Source organism: Lepidochelys olivacea (assembly GCF_965140295.1).
Source record: "Lepidochelys olivacea isolate rLepOli2 genome assembly, chromosome: 4".
NCBI lineage: Eukaryota > Metazoa > Chordata > Testudines > Cheloniidae > Lepidochelys > Lepidochelys olivacea.
Window position 1 is genome coordinate 61,740,832 of NC_140414.1, and position 11,732 is coordinate 61,752,563.

At 46.0% G+C, this 11,732-nt stretch overlaps 1 protein-coding gene across 1 annotated transcript; it reads left to right on the forward strand.

Moving 5' to 3' along the window:
• The first annotated feature begins 6,050 nt into the window (after positions 1-6,050).
• POU4F2 (POU class 4 homeobox 2) lies at positions 6,051-8,344 on the forward strand. Its single transcript, XM_084625315.1, has 2 exons — positions 6,051-6,600; positions 6,935-8,344. Exons 1-2 carry the CDS (start codon positions 6,370-6,372, stop codon positions 7,874-7,876), a joined length of 1,173 nt encoding a protein of 390 aa, XP_084481441.1. The 5' UTR covers positions 6,051-6,369; the 3' UTR covers positions 7,877-8,344.
• Positions 8,345-11,732: the final 3,388 nt, after the last annotated feature.

Below are 11,732 nucleotides of genomic sequence, written 5' to 3' on the forward strand. Positions count from 1 at the left end.
ATGATGGAGCGGGGTTGAGCTCCAGCCCTTAACACAGACCCCTGGGCCCACGAGACAGTTCCAAAGGCATAATCACCCTACCTCTGGAGGGGAACAGACACAACGCGGAGGAGGGGGGCTTTGGTGTTTTGTGAGGGACATCCCCCCAGCCCAGCCCCAGCCCAGCGTTTAGCGCGGAGAGATTAATTCCTTTCTTAAGGGCTGCGGAGAGCTTCACCCCCTTCCCAGAAGCACAGGGGAAAGCTTCGCCAAGCACCCACAGCATCACCCCATTCTCACAGGGCCAGATCTTCCCTGTTAATTAGGACTAGACAGGTTCACTGAAACGGCTTGCAAGCTGCAGTGTTTTCAGGTTATATTAACCTCAGCCACTGACTGAGGGGCAGCTTGTGTCTGAATACATAAGCAGAAGGCCAAAGGGTTGCCGTTTGATGTTTAGCATTAGAGACATGCTCCAAGGATCAGGGAATACAATTCATGAGCCTGCCTCTCCTCTCGATCCGGTTTTACAGAGGTGTAACTTCGCTGATATACGCCCGTGTAAATGAGCACCCAATGAGTCACCCCCAAAACCGTGCAGGGAATTGTTTATTTAATCATGTTCCTGTATATAAGTGGCCTCTGTAATTGTTATACAATTATTCCTGCATTTTATGCAAATAAGGTAACTGGACTATACAGAAATAATCACTTTTATTTAATTTTTCAACAAACTATATGCTGTTTGGCAATCCCTTTAGTAAACCCTAGGTGCTGGGTCTGAATATCTGCCCCATGGAACCTACAATGGGAATAAATCGATCTGGGAGAATCTCTTTCCCTGACAACAGCTTTGGAGCATATCCTGACCTCAGCATGAACTGGCCACAGCATTTGCCTGAGGTATCTTGGCAGAAGCCTTCATTGATTGCTCTTCACTGTGCGGGGCTATTCCATCTGTGCTGAAGGGTCTTGCGTTTATTTTCTACTTTCCAGATGAGCAGGGAAGAAAAGTGCATCAACCGATCTGCTCAGTCCAGGGTCCTGAAGGGAGCTTTTGCCATTCTTAGTTTCTCTTACTCGCTTCCATGTGAACTGTCATCCCTTTGAAATTTTGTCAGAGCACTCCTGTTAAGGTGCTCCGTATTAAGGGAACGGAAACAATGTGTTTATCTTACTAGATCACTTTAGACCGTATTGGTTAGCAAGGTGTTAGCACTGAGCTTGTCTCCATACTAAAAGAAGAAAAATAAAATTGAAGTGTAAAAACAAAAAAGTGTGAACATTACTATAAAGCAGAGCGAAAAGCAGCTGCATTTTCAATAAATAAATACGATAGTTATAGCCAAACTCTGTTCTGTGCTTAAAACAAGGGTAGAGTTTCCGTAAAGTATATACTGCATTTTAATGGATTAAAAATTCATACAACGCATTAGGTTCAGTAAAATATGAATGCATTGCTTTAAATTTTAATCATAAATCAGAACGTGGATCCATGAGAGGCGACAGTGATTTCTCCCCAGATGTCGGCGTGAGTCAGGATATGAAAGGGGACTCTAATTTTATTTAGGCAGTCCATTTGTGTGCAAAGCCTGCTGAAAGACTAATGGCATTTGAAGGCTTCCGAGTGCAGCCTTACGCTTTCACCAGCAGCTTTGTCATTACTTGGAACAGGTACATTTTATGTGTCTGCATCTGGCTGAGGACAGCGGCAGAACTTATAGTCAGACAAAGAGGCCGGCATGTCCAGGATCACCTAGGGTGATCAGGCCTTTGATATGGCCCTATGGAATCCACTTCTTTTTTGAGTTTATGAATTTGTTGTACACTTAGTGATGTCATTGTCGTCAGTTTTATTAATTATTAATATAACAGTTAATATTAGTAATATTGCATTAATTTCAGGTAGATCAGGGATGTTCACCCAGTTGGACTCTATCATTGGCCTCCACCATTCCCACTAAACTTTCTGTTATTTCCCCTTTTTAGAGGTACTGGTATTCTTGCTTCAGAGCTATTGTTCGAGACAGTGACACCCGTTCAGAAGAAAGAGTGAATATTAACTGATATCCTTCCCCTTCTGAATATGTAGGTATTCTGGACACTTCTGTAATTAGCAGGAGATTGCAAACTACAGGGAAGGATTGCGTTTTGTTTGCACAAGTGTCAGTTCTATGCGCTGCTTTTCAGTTGTCACATTGGAGAGATAGAGGAAGAATTGGAATAGTATAACCGGATATTTTTATTTGTATTTATTTATTTATTTTATTTAATAAAAGCATAATTGTTTTCCGATGAGGTAGCGAAGACTACCGCATACATGGGAATTATTATTCCAAGATAAAAACATTTAATGTCAACTTGATAAATACATTGTTACAGAGAAGAGTGTTGCCTGTAAATAAGTGAAAGCTGAAGATGGCTCTAAATTAAAAACACAAATGTAGTGATATCTTTTCGGCCCGCCTCGGGCACTGATGGGTTTAAATAATTTTGGTCAATCAATATAGCACCAAACAAAGTTTGCTTTGTTGTTTCACCACTGGTCTCTTTATTTCATGGATATATTAGAATACCATACTTACCATATGAAGTGGTGATAAGTGTTTAGCATTTGGAGATCAGTTGTCAGTTGCTATTAAAATCAAAATTAATTCATATTAACGATATGCATTCTCAATTCTCCCATGTGACAACATACATTAAAACAACTATTGCAAGTAATTAAACTGAATGCAAAGATGTTAAATTTATGTTTTTAAAATATTGCTAGTATAAAAGTTCAGTTAAGAGTGTTGAATTAAAGTCCTTGCTCTAGTAATGTTCATTTAAAATGTTGGATTAATGTTACTTTAAATCTAAGCATTTTGAGAAGTAAGATATTTGCCTTTTATTTTGTTTCCCCCTTAAAACTCAGCCCAAAGCCAAAATAAGATGTAAAATGTGATTATTGTTTGGGAGTTTGAAGCTGTAAGACAAGGATGGCGAAATTAAATTTAATGACTCTGGTGAATTGACGTTTTTGCCAACTATTTCCCGTCACTGACGTTCAGTTCTTTCTTGTAAACTTTACACACTATACAATGAAAGTACAAAAATATTATCTATGGATTTTATTAGGCATTTGAGATGCTCAATAGTTTCGGCTAATTAGACAAACCGAAAGCCTTTTGAAGATTAAGCAAATTGGACAACCCTTGTTAATTAGAACATAATTTAAAGTTTGAAATTATATCACTCATGAAGTAGCCTAATTAGTATGACGATATGTTAATAGCCTGCTGAGACACTAAGCACAGAGGTTTGGCATGAACTCCATAAAGGCTTGCAAGAAAATTCTCCTTCCTATGTTGTCATTAATAAAAGATTTCTATAGACTTCAGCCTTTCAACGGTGACATACAATTTATAGTACACACAATGCATTAGCCCATAGTGCTGCTCAATTTTTTTACTATTATGAAAACTAATAAATTCGTCAAGCTGAATTAAGCATACAAATCAGATGAGGCATAACAGATTACATATTGAAGCGCTGTGTCTCCCGAGCCTAAATGAAATTTCAATCTAATAATTCCTTCCTGGCCCGGCTATAATTTGTTTAGAGATGTTGTTCTACTTCTTTCCAAGCGCTATTCGCACCATAATTAAATGATACTCAAGCTTTTAACTTTGATTTATTTCATTTCTCTGAGCTGGCGACAGTGAGAGCTGATACGGTGTAATTTTTTTTATTTCCTTTAAAATTACCAAGTCTACTGTTTAGGTGAGAAATTAAACACCTAAGCACTTATTTGAATCTCCTGATGCAAACAAAAATTCATTGAAATAAACCCGTCCACATTAAATAAAGGGACTTTTTATTTATTTTAAAAGGGAGGTAAGCATGAAGTTGGCAGTACAGATGAGTGGATGTGTGGTTTTTAATCACAAATCCCAGTTTGATATAACGGGGAGTACTCAATGTCTCCTGGTGGTATCTGGAGGAATCGGGGAGCAGGGGGAAGGTGCAGACGGAGGGATGAGATGCCCATGCTCCTCACTGCTTGTTTTGGAAATGTAGGGCCAGATCCTGCTCTAATGTGATGTCAGTGCTAAAAGTCCTGGTGTCTTCAGAGGGAGCAGCATGGGGCCCTTATGGAGTCTCATGATAACGGGCTGCAACAACATATGGGAAAGCAGGGTGGGAACTCCTGCTCGCCACATGCTCTACCCGCTTCAGCTCCTGTACCCGCTCCCTCCAATACCAGCTCCAGCACCTGCTACCTCCAACACAACCATCCCCAGCTCTTGAATGCTCCCCCAGGCTCAGGCACCAGCTCCCTCCTGCCTCGGCTTCCTCCAACACCAGACCCCCATGCACCAGCTCCCTGATTCTCCAGAACCAGCTCCAGCACCTCTCCCTCCAACCCCAGGTCCCCCAGGCACCGGCTCCTGCATCCTCTCAGGCGCCCCTCGCGCTCGGCTAAAGCTAAAGAGGCTGTGGAAGTGCTAGAGACAAAGGTCTGAGGAGCGGGGCGGGGGAGGAGGCAGCGCCTTGTTTGCAGGGAATAAAAGTGCGTCCGCTTCAGAGAGAAGCGGCTGGGCACAAAGTGCTGCCAAAGTGCCTGCGTGACAGGATAAAAATAGGAACAAGCGGCGGTGGAAATGAAGATAAGTGGAGCTTGTGCCAGCCTGTCTGGGTGAGGGTGGGGGTGTCCTACTGCATCTGCGCAGCGCAGGCTCCCTGGGCACCCCGCTCCCTCCTTTACTGTGGCTAATGAAGAAGAAGACTTGGAAGGGAAAGGTTTTCAAATGGATCCAGACCAGAGACGGGAACACTTCCTATACACCTTCCCCACTCACAACAAGTATCCCCCCACTTCAGGTACCCCACACACAGACCCTCCCCCACATCAGGTAGCCTCACCACAGCTCCCCCCCACATCAGGTACCCCACACAAAGACCCTCCCCCACATCAGGTACCGCACACACAGACCCTCCCCCACACCAGGTACCCTCCACACAGCTCCCCCCCACATCAAGTACCCCACACACAGACCCTCCCCCACATCAGGTACCCTCCACACAGCTCCCCTCCACATCAGGTACCCCACACACAGACCCTCCCCCACATCAGGTACCCACCACACAGCTCCCCCCCACATCAGCTACCCCCCCCACACATCAGGTCCTTCAACACAGCTCCCCCCCCCCACATCAGGTATCCCACACACAGACCCTCCCCCACATCAGGTACCCCCCAAAGAGCTCCCCACATCAGGTACCCCACACACAGCTCTTCCCCCACACGAGGTACCCTCCACACAGCCCCCCCTCCAGCTCCCCCCCACACCCACACTCCCCATGTACAGATATATACAAGCCGTACATACATCCCATTCAGACACTCCATACAAACACACACTGTCTGTGCAGACACTCCATACACCACCACCCCCCACACACACACTCTGTACTTACACACGCTCAGATACAGCCCCCCTACCCCCCACCTCACACCCAGATACTCTCTGGCGCGCCATATACACATCCCACAAACGCACACTCCATATATCCGCCCATAGGCGCGCTCTCTCGCCATCCCTAGCCTCCCCCCGCCCCCATGCCTTTTCGCTCACACCCCTCTCCCCGGATTTCCACCCCCACCCCTCTTAAATATTTGCCCACACATTCTCGCAGGACGCATGCGTCCACATCGCCCCGGTCTCGCCTCCATCCAATGGGCGAAGAGCGGCGAGAAACAGAGGGAGAGAGAAAGCCTCACAGCCCAGTTCCAGTGATGTCTCTTCTGCACAAGGCACCTGCCGGGCCAAGGTGCGCGGCAGCCGGAGCAGAGGCAGCACCAGAACAATAGGGCGCCGGACTCCCGCCTCCTCCGGCGGCGCGGGGAAGGGGGCTCGGAGCCGGGCTAGGGCCAGGCGCAGACTAGGGAGGAGAGCGGGACACGCTCCGCTTGGGGCTGGTTCGTGGCTCGGCGGCCCGGAGAAGGGGCTGAGCCAGCGGGCTGCAGCAGGGAGTTCGCCGCCGGGTGGGTGGGAGGGCAGGCGAGGGGGACTCCTGGGGAGCGGAGCAGGGAGCCGTGGAGAGGCGCTCGGAGGGCTGGGCGTGGGGCGAGAGGCAGAGAGGCGCCCAGGCGGGAAGCGGAGCGGTGAGTTAGGCAGAGGCAGAGCGGAGCGGCCAGGCGGCTGGAGGGGCAGTTTGCCGACCGGCTGCCGCCGGAGAGGAGGCGGCGGAGGCTGCACCGGGGGCTGAAGGAGGAGAGCGAGAAAAGCCCCTCGCGTCCCCGCGCCACCTTCCTTCTCAAGGCGGCTGCGGCGGCAGCCTCAACTTCCCACCTCCTCCCTCGTCTCCGCTGTGGGCTGGGCGGGCCCCCCACCGCCGGCGAGGATGATGATGATGTCTCTGAACAGCAAGCAGCCCTTCAGCATGCCCCACGGCAGCGGCAGCCTGCACGAGCCCAAGTACTCGGCGCTGCACACCGCCTCCCCCTGCACCTCCGCCGCTGCCGCCCCCTCGGCCAGCTCCCCCAGCAGCACCAGCAGCGGGGCAGGCAGGAGCAGCACCAGCACCAGCACCAGCTCGGAGGCGATGAGGCGAGCCTGCCTCCCAACCCCTCCGGTAGGCACGTCCTGCAGCAGCGCCCGCTTTGAGGCAAATGCCCACAGCCCCCTTGATCTGAACGGTGTTTCTTTCATGCCTGCCCAGCAAAACACCCAGCACCCCCCGGCTCTCTTCCGCCTTATGCATGCAGCGGCGCTTGCCTTTCCTATTAATTTTTATGACCTAGGGTGTTGCATGTGCCTCGTGTTGTGTGTGTCTCTCTCCCCCTCTCCTCGTTCAGGCTCTCTCTTTTGCCAGGCTGGGGTTGTGTTAATGGCCCAGAGGCGTGCGGATGCGGAGGGAGGGCGATCCCCTGTTGACAGTAATGTGTGCCTTCTATTTGCTATTGCAGAGCAATATATTCGGCGGTCTGGATGAGAGTTTGCTGGCCCGCGCCGAAGCCCTGGCGGCGGTGGATATAGTTTCCCAGACCAAGAGCCACCATCATCACCCGCCTCATCACAGCCCCTTCAAGCCGGACGCTACTTACCACACCATGAACACCATCCCTTGCACCTCTGCTGCCTCCTCCTCGTCGGTTCCCATTTCCCACCCGTCAGCCCTGTCCGGCACTCACCACCACCACCACCACCATCACCACCACCACCACCAGCCTCACCAGGCTTTGGAAGGGGAGCTTTTAGATCACATCACCCCGGGGCTGGCGCTGGGGGCCATGACCGGACCAGACGGCTCGGTGGTCCCCACGCCAGCCCATGCTCCTCACATGGCCAGTATGAACCCTATGCACCAGGCGGCTCTAAGCATGGCCCATGCCCACGGGCTGCCTTCTCACATGGGATGCATGAGCGACGTGGACGCAGATCCCCGGGATTTAGAAGCTTTTGCGGAGAGGTTCAAGCAGAGGAGGATCAAGCTCGGAGTGACCCAGGCAGATGTGGGCTCTGCCCTGGCCAACTTGAAGATCCCAGGGGTAGGCTCACTGAGCCAAAGCACCATCTGCAGGTTTGAGTCCCTTACCTTGTCCCACAATAACATGATCGCCCTCAAACCCATCTTGCAAGCCTGGCTAGAAGAAGCAGAGAAATCTCACCGGGAGAAGCTCACCAAACCAGAGCTCTTCAATGGAACAGAGAAGAAGAGGAAGCGTACCTCTATCGCTGCACCTGAGAAGAGGTCCTTGGAAGCCTATTTTGCCATCCAGCCACGTCCTTCCTCTGAAAAAATAGCAGCCATCGCAGAGAAACTGGACCTCAAGAAGAACGTGGTCCGGGTCTGGTTCTGTAATCAGAGACAGAAACAGAAACGAATGAAATATTCCGCTGGGATTTAAAGTCTATGGGAGCTTTTTCTAAAAAAAATAAAAAATCGGCAACAAGACACACTTTAATATTTCTCTATAGTGAGATAGAGGGACAAACACAGAGAGACAGACAGAAAGACCGACAGAGAAAGAGAAACTGTCGGTCTGCCAACCAAGAAGTAAATTGTCAAGTTTAGGAAAGTTTCCCTTGGACAGAACGGCTGCTTGTTCAGAATGACAGTATCAAACAGAGACTGGCTTTTTGAAGGCAGATAAGAAATTCTTTTTTAAAGGACCGAAGACGTATCAAGTAAGATTTGTTTTTATTATTAAAGACATCGCCCGTGTTCAAAATTTAAAAGTACACTTTGCAACTATTTTTCAGAAAATAGATTGACTGGAAACTGAAACTTTAATCTAGAGTTGAGGCTATACCGCGAGAGAGACATCTCAAAAGTATTTTGATTTAAAAAAAATGGCAGTTTTTTCTGCATTTACACTGCGTATTATAAATATATATATATATATATATATTTTTACTGTGATTATTATCCTTTCCTTCGCTGAAGTTATTATGCTTAGGAAAAGAATTGATCCTGCTATGTTCACTGATCTTTAAAAGCTATTATTAGATTACTGCAAAACAACCCCTTGTAAATTATTAATTTTATCTGTCCAGCAACTTCATTCTGTGCTCATTCTAATTAATTACACCTCTTTAATCTAAGTCTTGATAAAAGTAAAAAAAAAAAGGTATGGATCGTGAAAATCAAATACTTTGTGTTGATAGAATTGATTATCTGTAGCTTTTTCCTTCTTATAAAAATATCCCTTTTGGCCATCTGTAAATTGTCACCTGAAACTAAAATATTTCTCTGGCCAGTATTCTTATTTGTAAGGCGTTGGCACTCTATAATAGATGTCCTACATTATTTGTGTAGATTGATTCACTGTCCGAGGTATTTGTTTACTGCGTTACATATTTAATGGGGATTCCCATGTTGTCCCCTCCCCCCCCACACACACTTCTAAAGTGAGAAAAGAAGTGGCTGAATAGGTGACAGTGTGGCGTTTCGTTGTTTCAGGGTTTGTTTTCATCACAATATTTGTCCTTCTAGATTTCTAAGCTATATCACAACTGTGTTCAGACCTGATCGCTTTTTATTTACTTTAATTGCAATACTTTTACATTGAGGAGAATCTTTTTTGGAGGTTTGTTTGTACAAAAGCCAAATTTAATTTAGAGAGAGAGAGAGAGAGACAGTGCACTCTTGTAAATTCACATTATTGGTACAATTCTTTTGAGGAAAAATGAAAGGTACTTGAACTGTGGTACCTATATGTATTGTAAATATTTCATTCGAATTGACACACATATAGATATATTCTTACAGATTTCGCTGTATTGCTGTTCTATTTGAGACTATTTGAAGTCTTAAGTTCTGTATATGATACAATTTTGTTGTTTTTGTTAATAGGTTTATTTATTACAGTAATGTATTAAGTTATTTAAAATGTTGTTGAATTGTCTTTCATTAAAAAAAGATTTTAACGTTTTATTGGGAAAGTATGTTTGCTGTTTTTTTTTCATTAAAAGTCTACTACTGAATTTAAATTGCTTCCACATCTCATATATTTTAAAGTTGAAGTGGGAGGACTATTTTGATTTTTTAAATGGTTTACAGCTCCTGCCAGCTCTTCCTTTCCGGCTGGATGGTGGCTGGATCATCTTTATATGTCTGATCTGGTATTTATCAAATGGAAAGTGAACTCATTACCCGATTTTTTGGAGGCGGGAGGGGCTAACCCGTGAGCCGATAGTGTCCCTGTGTTTGCCTACCTTGTCAGACGGTAAAACACATACCTTTATAGACACTGTTGGTCTCCAAGGATGTGCTGACTGTTCCTTTCCAGGCAGCGTTGCAGAGCTTCTGTGTGGCCTGCCATATAGCCAGATAAATAGTTCGCTAACTGCACAGTAGAATTTACTAAGCAAGGATGGTGGAAAGGAAGCTGGGGTGGCCTGGAGATGGCTATTCAATTAACCTGTCTTCTTAGCTGGGCTCTGGGAGTGATGACGAGGGCAGGCTGGGTCCCAGGAGCTCAGCGCCAGAGCCGCAGTGCCCAGCACAACACACACACACACACGAGGAGGAAGGGCTGCCTACTTACCTACCGGCGTTTCCTGTGGCATTTATTCTGGACCAAAGAAGTCCGAGCAGGAGATTAAAATGTGGCGCCATTATGCTACTTGCTTATTGGCTAGTACAGATCGATATTACCAGTCACAAAGGCAACAGGAACAGTCAGCGAAGTAATAGAAATACTTTAAAATTAATAGCATGGACTGGCATGGTGAAATGCGTTTAAACGCAACCGTGTGTAATCAGTTTCATGCCTATAACATCTGCCATGGGGACATGCATACGAATTTTAAAATGCACGAGGGACTAGCAGGGGGGAAAGATCAGACATAGGTGTAGTTCAGCCCCTTCCCCATTTGAGAGGCAGCCACAGATTGCCCTGGACCAAGAGCGTTTCTTGTTTAGCAGGACAAATTAAAATGTGATGGGATGAAAAGATAATTCCGAAGGTGCTATATAAATACCCTCCAGAACTAGCCTGCCTTGTACTACAGAGAACGGATTTAGCACTTGGAAAGGTCTGTGTCATGCCTATTCTTCGTGTGTCAGACAGAGGTAGGGATTGACAACATTATTGCCCAAGGAGTTGCGCTCTTTGATGTAGAGTAATTTGAATAAACGGCGACGATGGGGCTGTAACCATGGCGTTTCGAGTTTCAAATGTAGGGAATGGGAATTATGAGCTGTTATTTTGCTAAAACTGAGAAAAAGACGCACCAAACCAACAGCGATGGTAAAAGAAAGTCTCCTCGCAAGTGCCAGGCCATTACTCGCTCTATGGGGCGGGGTGTTTGAGAAGGAGCAGTTTGTACATAAAAGATCTGGGCGACGCATATTAGTGTAAAGCGGAGAGCGCTGAAATACAAACCCTTTCTCTTCTCCACTCACCTTTATGTTATGGCGGCTGCTTCTGCCTCATGCCGGCTTTGCTTTCAGCACCAAGGACAGAACTCTTCGGCTCTGTCCGGCCCTCCAACCTTGCCAGTGCCTGCCTCCTCCAGCCCAGGCATCCGAGAAACCCTGCTGCAGAGAGAGAGATGGACTGGGGGAGGGGAAGCAGTTTATTGCTTTAGGACTCAGCAAATTAAACGAAATATTACTTCACCCTAGACAAATCCTTCCATGTAGCGTTAATGGGGAGGCGGAGGATGGGAATCACCATATTAAACCTTCTTACAAATAACATTTTTTAAAAAGTACAAAACCTGAAGTCAGAGGAGGCAGCTAAATATAACAAGAAAGCCTGCTTTACAGATATGGCAGAGTATCGATTAGGATAGAGAGCTGCACTGGGAATTGATATAGTCAAGGGTTAATAGCACATATTGTTAAACTGACTCCAGTAAGTTACAATAGCAACATTTTCCCACTTAGAATTTGCCGTTTCTTTCCTAGACCGCTAGTAAATCTTTTTGCTTTGGGTTCTTTGAGGATTTTATGATTTAAAGTCATGATGACTAGATAGATTAAATAAACAGATACTTTAAAAATAATTTTGAAAGTGACACCAACATATTTTAAAGATCTGGATTCATTTTCTGTTTAATAGGCCATTGTTTCCACTTGACGCAATGCTTATTTGTTAACTAGAAAAATAAAACAAACAAAAAGTAATTTGACTAAGAACAGATCCTTTGGCATTCATAAGAGACGGAAAAATCCAACACCGAACAGGAAAAAAGTATGTAATCTACAAATGATTGTTACATATTATTTTTTATCTTCAGGGATTACATCGATAT

Coding starts and splice junctions, on each gene's coding strand:
- POU4F2 (XM_084625315.1), top strand. CDS start 6,370: ATGATGATGATGTCTCTGAACAGCAAGCAGCCCTTCAGCATGCCCCAC. Junction 6,601..6,934: donor CCTGCCTCCCAACCCCTCCG/GTAGGCACGTCC, acceptor TTGCTATTGCAG/AGCAATATATTCGGCGGTCT.